At 45.2% G+C, this 21,878-nt stretch overlaps 2 protein-coding genes across 4 annotated transcripts in view; one reads left to right on the top strand and one right to left on the bottom strand.

Moving 5' to 3' along the window:
- Positions 1-614: 614 nt before the first annotated feature.
- METTL21C (methyltransferase 21C, AARS1 lysine) lies at positions 615-8,599 on the top strand. The gene is made up of 4 exons (XM_061133287.1): positions 615-723; positions 4,273-4,424; positions 6,630-6,747; positions 8,205-8,599. Exons 1-4 carry the CDS (start codon positions 615-617, stop codon positions 8,597-8,599), a joined length of 774 nt encoding a protein of 257 aa, XP_060989270.1.
- A 4,786-nt stretch (positions 8,600-13,385) lies between these two features.
- The window catches only part of TPP2 (tripeptidyl peptidase 2), a 66,391-nt gene continuing 57,898 nt past the window's right edge, over positions 13,386-21,878 (bottom strand). For 2 of the 3 annotated variants that reach the window (XM_061133527.1, XM_061133528.1), the window contains 3 exons: positions 19,079-19,286; positions 17,239-17,358; positions 13,386-14,324 (listed from right to left, as the gene is read on the bottom strand). In XM_061133527.1, the coding sequence (XP_060989510.1) occupies positions 14,235-14,324; positions 17,239-17,358; positions 19,079-19,286 (418 nt within the window). In that variant the 3' untranslated portion in view covers positions 13,386-14,234. Of the gene's footprint in view, positions 14,325-17,238; positions 17,359-19,078; positions 19,287-21,878 lie in introns of those variants that run through there. The other variant, XM_061133529.1, reaches the window with a different exon arrangement.

The following is a 21,878-nucleotide window of genomic DNA, read 5'->3' as shown; positions in this document are numbered from 1 at the left end:
TCTCCTGTTTCCCACCACGGCTCTAGGAGGTAGGCAGATATCATTATCATTCCCTTTATGCTGATGAGGAAATGGCATGGAGGGGATTAAGTAAGTCGCCAAGAGTCAAATTGGGAAGCCAATCGGCTTCCTGGCGCTCAGCCCCTAGAGCTTTCTACTGTCTTGTGCTAAAGCCTCAGATGGAAAGGGAGCAGTCTTGCCTTTGGGCCAAATGCATGATGTCATCAACCCTCGATCCACAAGATAGCCTCAATCATATGTATGGCTGGGTCAGGCTTTCTTCGTCAACATTCAGTCCCCAAAGCTCTTAGAGATACGCTTCAGACCGCAGCGAGGCAGCCCCTGTCTCGCTACCAAAGGCTGTTTCTGCCTTTCTCCAGGCACAGGAAAGTTGGGGTAATGTTTCCTGGTCTCCTTCCACTTTGCCCTGCGGCACCAGGATGGCAGCTCGGGGCGGCTGCTCTCCTCGTCCAAGGAACTAAGCTGAAAAGCAGGTGTTCTTTCCGGCTCAGCAGATGCTAAGGCGATAAGCTGCACCTTGTGGAGGCTCTGGGCAACTCAGACCCGGCGGAGCACTCGACTTGGCCGGCTCTCTCCTCCCCAGCGGCCCCGTGATGGATGCGTGTCTGAGCTCCGAGCAGCAGCCCCGGCCCCTGGACGAGGCTCTGAGCCCCCCGGATGACGAGGCTCCGCACACAGATGACACCAGCAGACCCCCAGGAGGTAACCTCCTTCCTCACCTCTCCACCCTCTCACTTCTTTTCCTGGGGATGGCATTTTCCAGTGAGCCTCAGGGGCCAGACAGTCCATTTCCTTTTAACTCTAGATCTTTTTCTGATCATGAAACGGTAGAAGAATGCCTTTATATCAGCAGAAGCATGGCAGTAATGGTAATAGTCCCTATGTTTTTGTTATTTACCTATCAAAGTCCACAACTTTGTCTTCTCCAAATTCTAGGAGAGTCAGATTTTGGTAACAAGAACTTTAAGAAAAGAAATGAAACCTAGATTCCTTCCTGCTCTTGGCCAAAATGTATTCCTGGCAGCTGCAGTCTACAATGAATCCTCGCAAAGCCATTTTCCCATGAGGACAACATAACCATTCAGGCTTGCATTTCTGGACAGCGAATCAGTAGGAAATAAGTAACAGACATAACAAATGATGTCATAAGAGCCAAGTTATAACATTCAAAACATGTACAGTCATTGATCATGGGACATTCTGTTTCAAATCTGCTAAACCAGGACGGTATTTATTTTTACTAAGTTGTTTACATAAAAATGCGACTCTGCCTATCTCCAAAAGTTGACCTCTCTAGAACTATCAGGTGAGCATTTGTGTGTGTGTGTGTGTGTGTGTGTGTGAGTCGCTCAGTTGTGTCAAACTCTCAACAACCCCATGGACTATAGCCCGCCAGGCGCCTCTGTCCATGGGATTCTCCAGGCAAGAATCCTGGAGTGGGTTGCCATTACCTTCTCCAGGGAATCTTCCTGACCCAGGGAATCGAACCTGGGTTTCCCACATTGCAGGCAGATTCTTTATGGTCTGAGCCACCAGGAAAGCTCCCACAGGTGAGCATAGGTACAATAAATGAAAATCATGTGCAATCAACATAGATTTCTTTATCTTTGTCGCAAGGAAAGGGGTCTTATAGGAGGATATTTTTATGCCCATGTTTCTTTACAATGTTGACCCAGAAAGGAAGACCATCAGCTTATTATTTGTCATCCTGTGAAAGGATGAGCCATTTATAAGTCAGCCCATTGATTTTTCCTACAGTAGTCTTGACAGAAAAGTTAGCTTCCATGTGGTGATCTGTGAGAAGGAGAGAAGGACCGGTCTGGCCAACATGGAGGGGCTGGAGGCTGGCAGGAAGTGCCCTGGGTCCCTGACGGTCTGCATGCTCCAGTGACCAGAGGCTGAGATGGAAGGAGCGCAGCCCAGGACTCCCTCCTCTTACCCGATGGTCTGGACCAGCTCCTGCATTTGGGGAATTTTTGCAAGCTGGTTTTTAAACATGGCCACTGTTAAAATTTAAGTCATATAAACATACAACGAAATGGATTACATAAAAGGGAAAGTTATATGAAAAAACTTAGGTAATAAATACTCATGTCCCATTTCGAATTATCTTCCTACATATGTTATGATGATCTGTGCTCTTGAGGCTGTTGGTGGATGTCGCATCCGCGGTAGAAACGCCCATGACGCTCAGCAGCGGCGTCTCTTCCCCGGGGACGGCCATGTTGGGAGCGTTGTCACCATGGTGACGACCAAACCCTACACGTCAGTGGTTCCTCGCTGCTCCCAGCCTGGTTGTTGGATCTTCCTGGGCACCACATGACCTGTTCCTCTGCCTTCTTGCTGCCTCTGAAACCAGAACTCAGAGTCAGCCACTCAGCCTGTGGGAGAAGATGGGTCCTCTTTGCCGGGTGATACATTTGAGGTTCGTGTTGTGAGATGTCAGTAGCTTCCCTTATAAGAAGTTGGTGAGGATCATAGGCCCCCTTCTCTCCCAGGGTCTCTCTAGGGCACACGACAGGCAAAGAGGATGTCTCAGGACTGACTTGGCCACTGTGCCTCAGCAGATTCTTGCCAGCTTCGAGAAAGTCGGGGTTTCTTGTCTTTGTGGTCAGGACAGAGAATTCTCCTTCCGGGGCTGGAATAGTCTAGATCAGAACCCATGGCCGAGAGCTGCAGGCATCATTCTGCTAATTTACAAACCGGTCACTTGGCTCACACTACAATCAAAGGCCATTTGAACACTTTTTTTTTTTTTTTTATATAAAATGCAACACAAATGTATTTCTGGAAAAACAACATGAAAAACCGTACAAAGGCATACATGCCCAGTACAAGCTTCAGTTTTTCATAATCAGATTCAACAGGCATGGTCAAGTTTTCATAAATGTTTCTAAGTGCTTATTCCACATGTCTAGACTCTTCTGACTGTGACCCTCTTAGAAGGGTTTGCAGAGAAAGCTGCAACAGAGAACTGCTCTAGTGCAGCCAGAATTCAGTGAAACGTGAACTCCGAGGGGTGGACCCCCGATTTGGCTCTTTCAAAGGGCCCCTGCCCCTCACCCTGCACTCAGCCTCCTCTTCCTTCCTGAATGTATATTTCTGACTAGAGCCCCCTTCCCAAGCTCACTGACAGCTCCTTTCTGTTATTCCATCCCTGGTTACCTGTCCCCAGGCACAGCTCAGGCAACAAAGGCTGGTCTCACCCACAGTCCCCCCCCAAACTCCTCGCTACCAATGCCTCCCCCTGGGAACACCTGCAGCGCCCCCCTCTTCTGCACTTGACCCCCGCATGTGCGTAGCTTCCTCATTCTGACCTTTTTACTCACTTTTCTTTCTTTCTTTTTTTTTTTTTTAAATGCTGAAACCCTCTGGGAAACCTGTGACATTCTGGGCTTCCATGATGTCATCCCTGATCAGGTGCTCTTTTCTTCCCATCTTATATGATATCTGAGCGCCGCTCGCATGGGTCATGAGTGTCAAGGAGTATTTAAAGGAAGAGTAATTTAATAGTCGGGGCTCATCTGACACCCCCCCCCCCCCCCAGGGCTGTGGAGCTGGCTCGTCTTTGGGTGACCTGTACCTTTTGAGGAGCGGTGGTGGGAGGACTTAAGGAATGTGTTCCAGCCAGCATGTGGGATGTTACTTCACTTCAAGACCTAAAAATAGTCTGGTCCATGCCTGCCCGGGTCCTCCTCATTGCAGACGGCTCAGTCTTGCCATTCTGCTTGGTAGTGTAGCTTCCTCCTCTTGCCAAAACAGAGTGAGGGGCGGATCCACACCGCTCTCTGTCCAAAATCGAGGGAGGGGCCCAGGGCATCCGCTAGTATTGTGTCATCTGATGAAATTCCCCATTGGACTGTTCCATCCCAGTCACCCCACGATATTCTGTCTGAGCTAATTTGTGGCCATTGTCACCGATAACATTACTCTCTCTGTTTCTAGAAGATGGCTCAATCTCTTCCCATTTGACTAATTGTACCATTAATTAGTGTATTTGCACTGGACCCACAAATCATGGGGGGCTTTCCTTGTGGCTCAGCTGGTAAATAATCCACCTGTAATGTGGGAGACCTGGGTTTGATCCCTGGGTTGGGAAGATCTCCTGGAGAAGGGAAAGGCTACCCACTCCAGTATTCTGGCCTGGAGAATTCCATGGACTGTATAGTCCATGAGGTCGCAAAGAATCAGACACAACTGAGCGACTTTCACTTTCACAAATCATAAAACCTGTTATTTTTGGTCCCACAGATTCTAACGAGATAGAAGCATCGCTTCGAAGCCTCCAGAAATTTGTTCCTACGAATTACGCCAGCTACACCCAGGAGTATTATCAGTTTGTGGGCAAGAAGATTGTCATTCAAGAATCCATCGAGAGTTATGGAGCAGTGGTGTGGCCAGGGGTGAGGGAGCCGTGACATCATGGCGTCAGGGTTTCTGGGAATGGGAACAGCACTTTTGTACAACTGTGTTGCCTTGGGCGCCTAGCCAAGGGCTTTAACGTTCTGTGCGTCTCAGATGGAGGGTCTCTGGATGCCCCCAAGGGTGTTGCTCGTGTGCTTAGAAGCTGCAAGAACACATCCTCTCTCCTAGAAACCATTTTTGCACGCTGTGTTTCTTGAAACCCTCTTTTTTAACATTAACATAAACTTGAGCATATTGGGAAGTGGGATGAAAAATTCATATGAATTGTTAAGAAAGAAAATCAGAAGAAAAGTCTTTAGGGTTTAGATTTTGCAGTGGGCAAAATCTCTGGGCCAGGTCTAACAACCTTCAGGGGGTCCCTCGCCTTTTACGGTGTGGCTGAAAGTGAACGTGTTAGTCGCTCAGTCATGTCGGGACACTGTGACCCCCTGGACTGTAGCCCGCCAGGCTCCTCCGTCCATGGGATTCTCCAGGCAAGAACACTGGAGTGGGTTGCCATTTCCTTCTCCAGGACATCTTCCCATCTTCCCAATTCAGGAAGATTCCATCTTCGCAATGCAGGAATCCTGCATTGCAGGTGGATTCTTTACGGTCTGAGCCACCAGGGAAGCCCTGGGGAGGTGGAGGAGGGTTTGCTAAAAGATGCAGCTGCTCCTTCGGGAAGACCCATCCCCAGGTGGCACCCACCGGGCCAGCTTCTCACAGGGCACGCCCCACAGGAAGGGCGCCTCTGCCACCGCTCCGGAAGCCCTCAAATCACACATGAGTCTCGGTGGCCCTGGTGAAGCTCTTCCGAATGCTGAAACCCCCACTCTGCACAATGATCCTTTCTCAAGATCTGAAGGACGCCTATCCTCAAAACGTCAGTCCCCAGCTGTGAGCTCTTGCCATGGGTTGGATGCTGGAGCCACCTTGCACCTGTGCCTCAGTTTCCACCCCCCGACTCCCGGCCGCGCCCTCCAAGTCCCTTGAGAGGAGCTGAGGATGAAATGGAGAGACCCACGGCCTTGGGTCTGCCGCCCGCCCTGGGGCAGGCCACCGTGAGTGCGGCCAGTGTGTCTCACATGGTGCTGGATGCCCCCATCCCTGCCGCTCCAGCCTCGGCCCCAGATAGAAAGTGAGTCACGACGAGCCCTGAGCATCTGTTGGAAGGCGAGGGCTAAAGGGGTGTGCACACTTGAGCTTTCACACTGGTTCTTCAGCTTAGGACTCACGTTCCCAACCCGGGTCATGCCCTCACGCTCACTCCCCCAGTCTCTGTGGCCCCCCAGCATCACTAGCTGAACCCCCCGTTGGCTCACACAAAACACCTCCTGCATCCGCATACATCAAATTCCCTTCATCTCTTCACAGTCAGGGTAGGAGGTGGGCAGAAGGCAGTGAAAAAAGAAGGAAAGGGACCTTTGGTTTTCTGTCTAAAATGGATCTAAATGTATTCACCTGGGTTTTTTTATCTTTGGGTTTGTTTTTGTCTTGACTGTGCAAAATATGCAATTTCTTGGCTACCACCCAAAGCGTGGTCCATGGGCTGGCTGATTAGAAAGGCAGACTTGTTAAGAGTTGCAGTCCTGAGCCCCACCAGACCTACTGCACGTGGCAGGGCGTCTTTAACCAGGCTCCCCAGTGATCCGAGTGTGCACTAGAGTCTGGGAAGCGCTGTCCTACCAGATGTTAGGTAGGACATCTAGATGTTTCTTAGATGAGTTACTTAAAATAAAAATGACTGCCCCGCTGTCCAGTGTATCAGTCAAGGTCTGGGGCGGGGGTAGGGGGGGCGTGGAGAGGAGGGCAGCCTGCTGGCTGATGGGCTCAGGAGGGAGGTGTTGGAGAGTTTAGAGCCCAGCGGTCTTCCAGCAGGTGGAGAACTGATGCAACTTGCCCAGGGCGAGGGGCTGCTGTCCTGTGGTCCCTCGACTCCTGCTTCTGGAAGACCTGAGCTGTTCTTCCTCCTGGGGGTTGATCAAGAGTCTGCGGATACCGGCCCTTTAGCAAGTTGAGTTCCTTTGATGCAAGTTGCTATTTTCATATTTCACAGGTCAAAACACGCCATGGCATGTGTGCTTTGATTCCTATGGACCCCTGAGGAAGCTGAAAGTGTGAATGTGTCTTCCAGTAGTTCACTGGTGGTGGGGACTGGGGTCTCTGGTTTTCAGCATCCAGTGACAAGTGTGAATGTTTTCCAGGCCATGGTGTTGTGCCAGTATTTGGAGGAACACACAGAGGAACTCAATCTCCGAGGTGCTAAGATACTGGAAATCGGTGCTGGACCAGGCCTCGTTTCCATTGTGGCCAGTATTCTAGGTGTGTCTGTCTATTCCAGACCTTGTTTCAAAAGATGCTTACCAAGACAACAGTAATAATACATGCTGACTGCATGATGGGCTGTGGTTTAGGTGCTTGGCTGTGATTGCCCTCACTGAGTCCCCGCAAATGTCCAGGCCAGAATGACTCCTGTTATCCCCGAGATAAAATAATCGCATCTTAGAGATGCTAACATCCAACCGTTGCTTAGCATGTGAGAAAGTTGACATTCTGGAGGGGTGACTCTCGAGTTGTAAACAGGTTGTAAACGGCTATGTTATGCTGTGTCCTGCTTTTCATTGCAACTATCATAACTAAGGTTTTGAAAAAAAAAAAAAAAAAGTCAGTGAATCCAAGGTGAAGACAGATTTATATCCCAAATGCCAGCTGTGTGTCTTGGACTCTGCACAAGAAGTGGGTGTGTCTGGTCTACTTCTGCCTACGCGATTACACCTCTATCAAAATCCATCTGGAAATATGGCGATCTACTTTGTGACCACTGATCACTTGCTTTAAAATGCCTAAAAATTAATGCATTTAATAGGGGGGAGAATCACACAAAATCGATCATCCCCTGTGGAGAGGTGCTGATACTCTCCAGAAGAGAAAACTAAAATCTTCAGATAAACACAGTTTTAGAAGGAAAACACCATGCATTATTATAGTAAAATGAAAGCGCTAGTTGCTCAGTCGTGACTCTTTGCGACACCACAGACTATATAGCCCACCAGGCCCCTCCGTCCATGGGGTTCTCCAGGCAAGAATGCTGGAGTGGGTTGCCCCGCACTCCTCCAGGGGATCTTCCTGACCCAGCGATCAAGTTCTCCTGCATTGCAGGCAGATTCCTTACCCTCTGAGTCACCAGGGAAGCCCAAAACCTTGGTGTGTTCATTATTCTGAAATCTCCCAAAACTATACCACTGTTTTAGATTTTTAAAATTTTTAAAAATTTTATTTTTTATTTTGTTGGAGTATCATTAACAATGTTGTGATATTTCCAGGTATCCAGCAAAATGATTCAGTTATACGTATACAGCATCTATCCTGCTTCAGATTCGTTTCCCATTTAGATTATTGCACAGTATTGAGCAGAGTTCCCCTGTGCCATGGTTTCAGTTTCTTAAAAGATGGCAACATTATTCTATTTCAGTGGTTCTCAACCAGAGGTGGTGTCTGACCCATGAAGGACATTTGGCAATGTCAGGGGACATTTCTGAGCATCATGCCTTGGGGGTTGGGTGGGGAGGTGCTACTTGCATCTCGTGATGGGGACCAGGGATGCTGCTAAACATCTTACAGGGCACAGCGTGGGGTCTACCCCATGAGAAAGAAACCAGCCTGGATGCCCACAGGGTCAAGGTGGGAAACCCAGCTCCATTTTCCCCCTGAGAGTATGTGTCCACTGGGCTGCCCAGGTACTTCCAGGTACTTATGACAGGTTTTCTTTCTCTCTTTAGGGGCTCAAGTCACGGCAACAGATCTGCCTGATGTGCTGGGGAACCTACAATACAATCTCCTAAAGAACACACTCAACTGTACCACGTATCTGCCGGAAGTGAAGGAGCTGGTGTGGGGGGAGGGCCTGGAGCAGAGCTTCCCCAAGTCCACGCTCTTCTACGATTACGTGCTGGCCTCTGACGTGGTCTACCACCATTACTTTCTGGACAAGCTGCTTGCCACCATGGCATACCTCTGCCAGCCAGGAACGGTGCTGCTCTGGGCCAACAAGTTCAGATTCAGCACCGACTACGAATTTTTAGATAAATTCAAGCAAGTTTTTGACACGACACTCTTGGCTGAATCTCAAGAGTCATCGATCAAACTCTTTAAAGGAATACTAAAATGGGACTGAACAAAACAAAATGCCTTTCAAAACATTAGTGTCTGCTGAACAGTGTTAGAAATTTTATAAGATGGCGAAGGTAGTGCATAGAATCCACATTTCTACCTAGAATAAACCTGATTATTATGGCAACTCTCTAAAATAACCTATTTAGGATTATCTGGTTAATCTAGATATACACAGGAATAGCAGGAAAACATGAAAGTAGCTTTGTTGGCTTCCTAGAGTTCTCAGTTAAGTGTTTAATAAATTTTACACGAACACATTAACAACTGGATGTCCCCTTGTTATTTCTGCTGGAGAGCATGGTCTTAAACTTGTCAGTATACTTTCATCATGTGCTTTTTGAAATTGAGCTCAGCAGTGTCCATGTATTTTATTTCAAAGACTCTACTTCATACAGATTTTAGCTGTAGCAAAAGGAGAGGGTACAGAGTAATAGAAAAGTTATAGGCTTAACTTAGCAACTTTGGAAAACAGCAGTGGCCACAGAACTGGAAAAGGTCAGTTTTCATTCCAATCCCAAAGAAAGACAATGCCAAAGAATGTTCAAACTACAGCACAATTGCACTTATCTCACATGCTAGCAAAGTAATGCTCAAAGTTTTCCAAGCCAGGCTTCAACAGTATGTGAACTGTGAACTTCTGGATGTGCAAGCTGGATTTAGAAAAGGCAGAGGAACCAGAGATAAAATTGCCAACATTCATTGGATCATCAAAAAAGCAAGAGAGTTCCAGAAAAACATCTACTTCTGTTTTATTAATTACGCAAAGCCTTTGACTGTGTGGATCACAACAAACTGGAAAATTCTTAAAAGAGATGAGAATACCAGACCATCTTACCTGCCTCTTGAGAAATCTGTATGCAGGTCAAGAAGCACGAGTTAGATCTAGACGTGGAACAACAGACTGGTTCCAAACAGGGAAAGGAATACATCAAGGCTGTATATTGTCACCCTGCTTATTTAACTTATATGCAGAGTACATCATGAGAAACACTGGGCTGGAGGAAGCACAAGCTGGAATCAAGATTGCTGGGAGAAATATCAATAACCTCAAATATGTGGATGATACCACCCTTATATAAGGCAGAAAGCCAAGAGGAACTCAAGAGCCTCTTGATGAAAGTGAAGGAGGAGAGTGAAAAAGTTGGCTTAAAACTCAACATTCAGGAAACTAAGATCATAGCATACAGTCCCATCACTTCATGGCATAGATGGGGAAACGATGGAAACAGTGACAGACTTTATTTTTGGGGGGCTCCAAAATCACTGCAGATGGTGATTGCAGCCATGGAATTAAAATACGCTTGCTCCTTGGAAGAAAATCTATGACCAACCTAGACAACATATTAAAAAGCAAAGACATTACTTTGCCAACAAAGAACCATCTAGTCAAAGCTATGGTTTTTCCAGTTGTCATGTATGGATGTGAGAGCTGGAATATAAAGCTGAGCACTGAAGAATTGATGCTTTTGAACTGCGATGTTGGAGAAGACTCTTGAGAGTCCCTTGGACTGCAAAGAGATCAACCAGTCCATCCTAAAGGAGATCAGTCCTGAATATTCATTGGAAGGACTGATGCTGAAGCTGAAACTCCAATACTTTGGCCACTTGATTCGAAGAACTGACTCATTGGAAAAGACCCTGATGCCGGGAAAGATTGAAAGCAGGAAGAGAAGGGGACAACACAGGATGAGATGGTTGGATGGCATCACCGACTTGATGGACATGAGTCTGAGCAAGCTCCCGGAGTTGGTGATGGACAGGGAAGCCTGGCATGCTGCAGTCCATGGGGTCGCAAAGAGTTGGACATGACTGAGCGACTGAACTGAACTGACTGATAGGCTTAACAGTGGCTGAAACTGAAAAATACAGAAAACGGTGCTGGGACGAGGAAACGGGTGTCTTCTAAGGGCCTGGAAGTAGTGCTGAGCACACTGTGTACCAGCCCCTAGTGCTTCGTTCAGAAGGTGTTTATCCGTATCCAGCTCTTTCCACTGTTTACAATGGTGTGGTGCAGACACTGGCCACCAGCACCTCAGAGAGGAAAACGGTCTCAAGTTGTAACAGCAGTATTTTGCTAGTGTAATCATTTGAATCAACCATCAGCTGCTTTGTAGTATTTCTCTATGGGCTTATTAAGAGATGATGGACCCTGTATGCTGTTGGCTTGTAACTTAATTCTCACAACAAACCTTTCTTAAGTAAATTATTGGCAAAGACAGTCTCTGAAACTGTAACAACCAGCAAACAATTTGCTGAAACAATTTATCTCCTCAGGAGATCAGTTATCCTTAACAAAATTTCGGTCAGAATCATGATCATCACTAAAGACTGTTTTGTCCATTTCTGAACTTTATATAGATGAAATCTAACTGTGTATATTCTTTTATGATATGCTTCTCCACTGAACACTGTATTTATGAGACTTATTATGTGTTAACTTGTAAAGCATTTTTTGAGGCTGATGTACATTTTCCAAATTAATTTAGTAATTCCCCGTCTTTTTTAAAAGTAGTTTTTTTTTTTAAGTAAATATGTATAAAAAATAGAAGTACACACCATTAAATTACCATTTTAGGAATTCGCTGGTGGTCTGGTGGTTAGAACTCTGCACTTTCACTGATGAGGGTGTGGATTTGATCCCTGGTCAGGGTCTAAGATCTCAATAAGCCATGTGGCATGATCAAAAAAAAAAAACAAAACCATTTTCCTGTGATAACCACAATGGAAAAGACGATAAAGAATGTATGTATGTGTGTAACTGAACCTCAATAAAAATTTTTAGGAAGGTTATCACTTTACCTCAGGTATCAATCTCATAGAAATATAATAGTTTTGCCAAGGATACCTTCTCCCGGGACACACTTGGGTCTGGCTGTCAGCATGGAGGCACTGAGCGATCTCGACAGAAAGAGGGGCCAACAACGCAGCTTCGTGTCACTGCCCGCGGGTAAAACTGAGGGACTGGTCTTCCTAGGATAAACAGTTCACAGCAGATCCTGCCAGCCTGTGGACCTATCTCTAACTTCCACAGTGAACTTAAATTATCTGAGAATGACTTATATCTCATTAAAAGAGTATTATTTGGATACAAAAGTCCTTGGTACAACGGAGAGCCAGATGTGACACTTATTTAAAAAAAAAAATTCATCTGTGTATGAATTTTATGGTGTATCATAAACACATTCATACAGTATCATACATTCTATTAAGAAGCGCTGTCATTCATCACCTCTCTCTGCAGACTGGTACCCCATCTGATTGCCCCTCACTACGTCAGGGCCATGACGGAACCAGAGGACCAGGCGCCTGCGGACCTGGCCTGTCATGAAGACCCGGCGGCTCACTGCGCTTGGAACTTCACACTTTCTTTAAAGAGTGCATCCAAAACCCACCATGGGCTTAATTTTTCCTTCCACATTAAAAAATATAGCACAAAGACCAAAACCCAAACAACAAAGTGAGAAATCAGGGAACTCTCTAACAATGGTGATTTTACATAAAAAGTATTTGAAGGATTCTAGGATTCACTATATCCTGACACAACTCAGAAGGCAGTACTTCAAAATAAATCTATTTCTAGGAAGTTTCTACTCTTAAAATTACATTAAAATTGGATACTAAAGTCATGTTCTTGAAAAAAAAAAAAGGTGTGATTTCAATGAAACGGTGTAACTTCTGTCAGTGAAAGAGTACCTCTGAAAATTATCTCCTCCATTAAGTTATGAGAAAACTGACAAAAATTCTCAGAAGCAACTTTTTCAAAACTCAGTCATTTCTCAGAAAACACCATGTACAAGGCCACCTTGTACAGGACTCAGCGCTCTCATAGACCAAGAAGCCTTTTCCCGGGGCTGTTTGTTGAGATAATTACAAGCAACTGTATAATTCTGTGGCTGCCTGAGATGACGGACAACTGCTGGGACCAATTCAAAAGCTTAAAGGTAAATGAGATGCTCAGAGGGACTCTGAAAGCTGTCACATTCCTGGATGTCAGCCACACATGTTGCGGTGCTGAATGCATCCTCACAAAGACCAGCGCACTACCCATGCCTGAGCCTGAGGCTGTGTGGCAGGAAGTTCTTTCGGAGGAAACAGCAAACTTGTAAAACACTTTCTCTAATTAGTGGTCAGCCAGCAACATGACCTTGGGGAGTCACCCTACCCCTTCTGAACTTCTCAATTTCCTGACTGGATTGAACCTGTGTATGGGGGGGCCTGTATATGTTGAGGTGAAAGTATGTGTGTGTGAGAAAACATGAATGTGGCTGTTGATGGATGAACTTTAGATGATGGCTCAGAAACTACAAAATGTCTGCATGCATATTTGCACTTTTTCATCAAGGGTCTAATGTTTTCATCAGATAGAGGAGTCAATTACTCAAAAAACAGTTATGAATGATTAATAAGACCAGATCTCTGGTAGGCCTTTTACAGTAGTGAAATCTAAGGAAAGAAGATTTAGAAGCCATGTACACACATACACACACATGCACGCATGAGCACACACACACATACTTGCTATAAGTGAGTAGAGTCCTTTTAATATTGTCTCTGTGTGTTTATTTCACAGAAGAAAGATGAAAGGATAGTAGCCAGAAAGATAAAAATAATAAAATTAAACATACACAAGTTAATCACATAAAAGATTTGGAAATATATTCAAATAATTGCAAGCCTATAATAAACATTATAAATTAAATTACTTCATATTGAATTTTTTATCTGTAGGTTTAATATATTATTTCTGTTCTAACCCCAAATTTTATTCATGAAAAATTAAGACCAACTTTAAGAAGCTTCAATATTCACTTTATTATTTATAAAAAAAATTAAGGTATCAGAGTGCATATGGTGTGCTGCGATCTTGGTTTTGCACATTTATTCACGTTGTTTACATTATTTCAACTGTAATAAACAAACCATATGGGTATCTTTACAATACCTGATACAGATTTAAGCTGTCTGGCACTTACACATGTATTATTAGTTCATTCTGATGCTCTGCACGTCAAGAGACACTAAGAATGATTGGCCTGAAATAACTCCAAGATGAAGAGTGATTGAAGCAGTTATGCTCCAGCATTTGCCACGCATTTATTTGTGCCGGTTTTATTTTTTCCCCTTAATTGAATGTAAACGTTTGCCAAAAAAAAGAAAAAAAATCTGGAAATGAAGTTCTGTTACTTTTTAGTCCAATAAATAATTTTAGCTACGCTTAATGTAGCTTTTTTAAGGCCTTCATACAATTCAAAAAAATTAAAGTCAAGCATGTTAAAACCCTGTTCATTTATAAAATAAAAAATAGAATTTTACAGGTTTGCAGTTAAAAGTTACTGTTCAAATCCCCTCATGCATGTAAGAGCTGCAACCCGACTGAAAGTCCTCGGTGCTGGCACCCAGGGCACAGCTGCTGCCGGCAATGTGAGGCATTAAGAAAACACCATGATGTCAGAGGTCTAGGTTTACATGTATTAAGCCACACGCCAGCAAATTCTCTGATAAATACACATCATTTTAATAATCAGTATTTGATAGCGGATGAAAACATGCATTAGACTAAAAATGCCACAGATTTGTTTTTATATCCATTCACTATAAAACTTTCTTTTTTAAAATGTAAAGTCTTGGTTCCTATTTTAGAATACACAATAATCAGGAGGATACATGATGGGGAGCCAGTTTTCAGTAAAAGACGCACAATGGGTCCATCCAAGCAGCTTCATCAGCTGTAATAAAACATGAAAATAATAAAACATATGAAAATACTATTTAAAAAATAGATGTTCCAAGCTCAGTATTTAGGGTAAATTCCAAGTTAAAATATGTAGCAATAATAAAGTAGCAGGTAGACCTTTTCATCCATCCAACCATCACCCAACCCACCCCCCAACCTTCCTTCCTACCAACCAGTGCTCTTCATGATCTACTAGTCACCCAGCTTTCCTACCAACCAACCTGAAAGTGAAAGTTGCTCAGTCCTGTCTGACTCTTTGCGACCCCATGGACTGCAGTCCATGGAATACTCCAGGCCAGAATACTGGAGTGGGTAGCCTTTCCCTTCTCCAGGGGATTTTCCCAACCTAGGGATTGAACCCAGATCTCCCGCATTGCAGGCGGATTCTTTACCGTCTGAGCCACTAGGAAAGCCCAAGAATACTGAAGTGGGTAGCCTATTCCTTCTCCAGGGGAATCTTCCCAACCCAGGAATAGAACTGGGGTCTCCTGCATTGCAGGCGGATTCTTTACCAACTGAGCTACCAGGGAAGCCCAAACTACTTGGTAATTATCATCATCCCCGGAGACTTTCCTGCTTCCCTCCCATCTTCCTCCCCATCAACATGACTTGACCTGCTCCTTTCCTCCCTCCTACCCTAGTTTTCTTTCCTGCAAGCTTTTTGAGTGCTTACTGTAGTCAAACCCTGCTCTAGGCGTTAGGAAAAGGCATTGAACAAACTCACTTCTCACTTTTAAGAAACTTATGTTCTGTTCAGGAGTCAAAAGCTATCAAACAGATGAATGCTGCTGCTGCTAAGTCGCTTCGGTCGTGTCCGAATCTGTGCGACCCCACAGACGGCAGCCCACCAGGCTCCCCCATCCCTGGGATTCTCCAGGCAAGAACCCTGGAGTGAGTTGCCATTTCCTTCTCCAATGCATGAAAGTGAAAAGTGAGAGTGAAGTCACTCAGTTGTCTCCCACTCTTCGCTACCCCATGGGCTGTAGCCCACCATGCCCCTCCACCCATGGGATTTTCCAGGCAAGAGTACTGGAGTGGGTTTCTATTTCCTTCTCCAGAACACATGAATAAATAAGTATATAATTAAGAATATATCAGGTATATAGTACAAATAAAATTTGCTCTAATACAGATTGGTAAGTGAGATGGTCAAGATCGCGATCTCTGAGGAGGTGACCTGTAAGCTGAAATCTGCATGACAAGAAGAAATCTGCTCTGTGAAAATCTGGGGACGAGCTCTCCATACAGCCGGGTCCTCTGGGGGGAAGGGTGCAGCTGTGTCAATCACACGGACAGGGGAAGCAGAGGGCGGACGCGAGACGTGTGACGTAAGACGTGTGACGTGAGACGTGAGACGTGGGCGAGCTGCAGCTGGGGAGCGTGGCAGCAGCTGGATCCCACGGGCCTCACAAGCCTTGGAGAACGTGGATCGTCCTCTGAATGTGCCGGAGCTTCACCCCGAGGGTGTGAAGCTGTCCTTTCCAGCTGCTGTGTGGAGGACAGCCAGCCGGCGAGCGGACGGAGACAAGCCGTGGAACGTGCCCTAATGAGCGAGTCTTGGTGGACGGCTGGCTTCACAAGTACTAGGGCTCCGTTTACAGAGTCCGTGATGGGAGGACACCACCAGCTGCTCCAGGCAGAGCTCCCTCCACCTTCTTGAAGGTCTGAAGACGTGAACTGAGATCTTACGGGGCTGCCCTGGTGGCTCAGAGGTCAACAATCCGCCTGCCAAGGCGGGAGACGCGGGATGGATTCCTGATCTGGGAGGATCCCACTGGCCTCGAAGCAGCTAAGCCGGTGCACGCCACAACCCCCAAGCCTGTGCCCTAGAGCCCAGGAACTGCAACTGCTGAGGCCTGTGCGCCCTGGGGCCTCTGCTCTGCGACAAGAGACGCCACCACGATGAGAGGCCCGCTCGCCGCAACCAGAGAGGAGCCCTCACTCGCCGCAACTCGAGAACAGCCCACGCAGCAATGAAGACCCCAAAGTAACAAAAGCATTTTTTTGATAAAACAGAAAATTTTAAAATGTTTTACAATCTGAACTGACTTGGTAAAGATACACAGAAGAATCTAAGAGTAAAGATAAGCTATAGTTTAACTGGAGAAGGAAAGGGCAACCCACTCTAGCATTCTTGCCTGGAGAATTCCATGGACAGAGGAGTCTGGTGGTTTGCAGTCTATGGGGTTGTAAAAGTCAGATACAACTGAGTGACTAACACACATAGTTTAACTACCAAAAATGGCCACGGGTGAGTTTTTACTGCCACCTGAAATATGAAGATCAGGCCCCTGGCTGCCTTTGGCGTGACCAGTTCTCCTCAACCATCATCTACCTTTTTGGCATAAACTAATCATGTTTGTACAAAGACCAGGCTAGGCTGAAACAATTTCTTCAGAATTCACTAGGTTTTTACACTTGACATTTAATTTGTGCAGAAAGCTCAACAGTAGAACTTGCTTGCATATAACACATGGTAAAATAAAAAATGGCCTATCATTTAAAATGACAAATCAAATCAAACAAACTCTAAAAGTTCAACCACTCTGTCTCTGAGCCAACATGTATTTAAAAGAAATTATTTGTTTCCTTCATAAAGGAAACCTATCTCCTAACTACACAAAATCTGCAACACATTTTGCCTGTGTTGAAAACACTAGAGACTAAATATAGGTTTTCTGGACAGAAGTGAAAAATGTTAAAAAAATAAAAAAGTAAACAGCTTACTATCTTTCATGCATTTATAGTATTGTTCACATCACGTTAAATTAGACTAATAATTAAAAGTCACGATGAAGTTGGTGTTATCCTATCATCCCATGAGGCTTTCTAACTATCTTGTCACTAAACGATACTGAAACGACACTCAACACTGCTAATTTAAATACTGAATACAATTTACTTACTTGAATACAGTTTTTCCAGTTTTCTTTTGTTGGTTTTTCTTCTACAAGTTTGGTTGCAAATTTAAGGCCTCTCCCATACATTTTATTCACTAATGCATGCTTGTATGCAAACGTCAAAACCTATAATATAAAACAAGTTACAGCTTATCTACAGATAGTTTACAATTTAAGCATATTGCTTTAATAATGAAAGAATTGAAGCATTAACAGAAGTGTAACTTTTCAAATGAACATATCACATCAAGCCAATTTTTACAACTTTTTAAAAGAACAATCAGTGTCTTTAAAAGACTCAAGTGTTGCATAGAACAGATGACTGATTGGAGGGAGAAAGCTGTTATGATAAATCATTAGCAGTTACTTGTAACCATTTGTTCTTTCCTCCCTCAGTAGGCCATTTTGTCAGGACCCTTCTCCATGACCCATCCATCTGGGTGGCCCTGCATGGCATGGCTCATGGCTTCATTCAGTGACACAAGCCCCTTCGCCACAAGGCTGTAATCCATGAAAAGGGTTCATATGCAATAGTCTCCACTTTTAGAATGTGGAGAATGTCCTCAAAGGAATCCCATCACATTTATTTGTATTCTAGAGTCAAGCAAAGGGTTCAACAACCGTTGCTACAAACATAGTAAACCAATAGGTAATAAAATGTAGAAGCGGCCCTGAATAACAGAAGCACAATGGCAAGAAGGGAATTACTTGTAACAATTTTACTGTGATGCTCATCAAGTGTTTAGCCCCTGGCTGTTGGACCAGGTTCTTACTCATCTTTTCCCAGCAGCAAGTGCAATGTCTGGCACACAGCAGACCTGTGGTGACTGTTATAGTAACAGTGAGTATTGCTGATGCCCATCCAGGCTCTCAACACTCACTCCTGAGAGCCTGTGGGAGCCCACATCAGAAGCCAGCCACCCGCCTCGGCTGGCACGGTCAGTGCCGCAGGGGCAAGCTTGGTTCAAGCTCTAGGCGCTGATTTCAGATCTAAATTCTTAACCTATGGGGCTGACTCCTTCAGTCTCCAGAACATAACTGAGTTCCTTCTCTAACAGCACTTCTGTATTCAGGTGGAAAAACCTAGTGGACAGGAAGAATTTTCTCCTACTTCTATCCAGAGGTCGTTACTACTAACTACCATAGCTGTTCTTGCAAATAAGCATCTGTCTGCTTAAAAAAAACAAACAAAAATCAACAACACACCCAAGAGTTTGTGCTGGGTGAGAAGCATTCCACTGACTTCATCTCCTTTATGTCTAGGAAAAAGGCAGACTGACAGCTACCTGCAGTTACATAATCTCTACCGTAAGAATTACAGCTGAGCATCAGAAGGGTTTTAAAATCAAAATCCAAAAAGCTCATTCAGGTTGCTTTTTCTAAAACTAGGTTTTAAAAACTGATCAGCTATAAATCAAGGTGATAACTACTCAGCAGTTAGAGCCTGGAGGGAAATAACAAACACCTAAACTAACCAGAATACCCACGCCTCCAACCCTGACAAGTGAGCATGTGGACAGGTGTGGGAGGCAGAAGACAGCTCCCAGGTGCCTGAATTTGGGCTCCTACATAAACAGCATGACCCGAGCCTCCAACTCCATATACACCCTCCAACTCTTTCCAAACTAGCGTGGCCACCGGCCACTGTGCACACAGACCGAACAACGGTCAAGTGGTTTTCAAAGCCGGGAAGCCAGGGGGACACCTCACTAGGACTGTGGCTTCTTCAGAGCCCAGTTCAGCTTCCATCCATGTACCCTGTCCTCTCTGGTTGGCCCACCGGGCCCGAGAGGGGCCTGGGATGTACCCCCAAGAGCTGTGCCGAAACAAAAAGCAGAAAGGGTACCTTATTGTCAAAAAGATCGGTCCATTTGGTTGTCTCCCAGAAGGTCTCCGTCAGAGTCTCCAGGGTGCTCTCTCCTTCCTCCTCTCGCCCCTCCGAGTCACTCGACACGGCACCGTCCTGTTCCTGGGCCTGGAGAAGGTGGTCGGCCAGGGCGCATCCCTTCCGGCAGAGCGCATCTACCAGCGTCGACTTCTGCTTGTCCATGTCACTGCACACCAAGCCCAGAACAGTCCACAGGTCAGTAACACGGCGTTAAGAGCGCAGCCTTATCTGAGATTAAACTCATGCACCCTTCGCCTGAGGTTTACAACGCAGAAATATCGTACAGCCCTGGACAGACGTTTGCTGGTACGACACATGAGCCATGTATTCACACGCACGGATTACATGAGTTAGGGTCGCTGTACTTGGTTGAAACAGCATGCCATACGCAACAGAGGGGAAAGAGTGCTGGATTCTAAATTCTGTCGGCTACAGAAGTCTTAGAACAGCATCTTCTAAGTGTTTAGGCATCTTGTAAATATCACTTGTTACATGTTTCTGTAGTCGTGAACTTCCGTACATGCACAGAACTGGAACGCTTATTCTGCATGTGCCAGCAAGTGTTTTTTAGTATTTTAACGTATTAACTCATCTATACTCAAAATAATTCTGTGAGTAAGCGACCACCAATCGCCCATTTTCCACAGGAGGAAACTGAGGCACAAAGAGATCAGGCGATCTGTTCAAGGTCCAATAAACCGCTGCTGAATGAAGTGCAGTAACAGCCTACATTCTGGGGAACAGCGTGCGCTTCAGAAAGCTTGCTTATTGGAGGCACCCTGTCCAACTTGTGCACAAACAAGGATTAAAGTGCTGAGATGACGACCAGGAGGCGCTCAGAGATGGGATGGACAAGCTGTCTAACCGTAAGGAGGATTCTGAAGGATGCAGAGTGAAACGTGCCCCATATGAAATCCACAGGGACTATCAACTCAACAGTAATCAGTTCAAAAGACAACTAAAATGAGAAGGGAAAAAACCCCTAAACAACGCAGTAACCTGCCACAACCTAAGTTACCTACCTTCATACATTTGCAAGGCAGATGAAATTAGGTCTAAAAGATGCCTAGGAGTTTATCAGCAAAGAGTTGTAACGTTCTAAAAGAGCCCACTCTTAGTCTCTTCATCGAGAACGTTTCCGGGGACCTGACGTGCTTGGTCACTCTGGACTTAAGAACAGAAGGACGGATGGGGTTGGGGCAACTATGCAGCTTTTTATTTAATGGAGTCCCCTCACCCCCCACCTTGTAGATGCCGGGCAGCATCTGAAACATCTCAGGAGTACTTCACTTCTGCTCACGGTAACCCCAGGAGTCAGGCACAGGCACTGCGCCCACTGTGTGAAGAAGGGGGGCCGTGGAACAGGAAGGGCAGACACAGCGTGGTCTGGACATCCGGCTGCCCGTGGCATCCTGACCGACTGTGCCCGCTGCCCCGAGAAGGGCTGGAGGACGCAGAGGGTGGAGGCCAGGCTGGGGGGAGGGTGTGCTGGACAAGCCGGACCTGGACTAGATCACCTGTGAGACGCCCTGCTATTTCCACATTCTCTGATCCAACAGCCCAGATTCCATATATTTGGAATATTCTTTTCCTCCCCTCTTCCGAGAACTGACCTGCTCAAATTAAATACCTATCATTCCATGAGGTTTTGCCCTTCTCGAAAAAAATAAGTCTGCTCTCCTTCCCATAAGCCTTCACAATTTAACATACTTCTTCCAACTCTCAGTCACATTCTATCTCACCATTTCATCTTCAGTATTAGACAGTATATTTTCTAAGAGTAGAGACTGTCTGGTTCATTCTTTTATTTCCACATTCCTCTCAAGGGTGTCCCAAGCAGTGTTTGCTCAAAAAACATCTCTGAATCAAATTTAGTTAGGGACTGATCAAGGTGGTAATAGATACATTTGAGGAAGCAACTTCAATTAGATACTTTAGTGGCCAGAGTAAACTGCAGTTTAAATGTAATTAAAACTTGGTATTAGATAACCTAAAAAAATTAGAATTTTTAAGATTACAAAATGGCTGTCTTACAACTGTTGACACAAGTGACTTAAGTGAAAAAGCAGTTTTGCATGGAAATGAGAAATTAATGCTCCTAGGAATCCCTTGTACATAACTGGTGGCTACACTGTCCACTATTATAATTTTTTTTTTAACATCAAAAACATTCTGTATTGGGATATAGTCAATTCTACCATAATTATTAACAATAACATAGCAATGTTTCAAGAAGGCTCCTTTGGAAAGTGTGGAAGGGTGCTGACAATGGCCAACCACCTATTTTGCAAACATTTTATTCTGCTTGTAAGATTCATAAGACCTATATCAGCAGTATGCATGATGTAATGCCAAGAGTTCTAGCAGTTTACCATCAAGCATTTTGTATTAAAAACAAATCCTGGCTATAGCAGGCAGAATCTTTAAAGGAAATGACCGTTCTTTCAGGCAGTCTGCACAGTTTCCGTTTATTAGTTATAGCAACTCTAAGAGAAGGTGGGAGTTAAGGACCCCGGGGCTGGAAATGAACCCAGGCGACAGAGGAAGAAGTGATCCTGGACGAGCCGCCGGGAATGACGGCAGAGCTCACGAAGCGGGGACCGTCAGGGCGGCACGTGGAAAGCAGTCTCTCACGTGGAAGGACACTAAGAAACGCGCAGATCTGGTGTCGCTTGTTCTACACGCCACACTGGGGTTTAGTAAGGCTGAGCTACAATCCCCCTTCTCAAGCATTCCTGTCAACCCAGTTTCACAAAAC

Source organism: Dama dama, chromosome 30 (assembly GCF_033118175.1).
Source record: "Dama dama isolate Ldn47 chromosome 30, ASM3311817v1, whole genome shotgun sequence".
Classification (NCBI taxonomy): domain Eukaryota; kingdom Metazoa; phylum Chordata; class Mammalia; order Artiodactyla; family Cervidae; genus Dama; species Dama dama.
The sequence above is the reverse complement of the archived record's forward strand: the minus strand, read 5'-3'. Positions and strand labels throughout refer to the sequence as shown.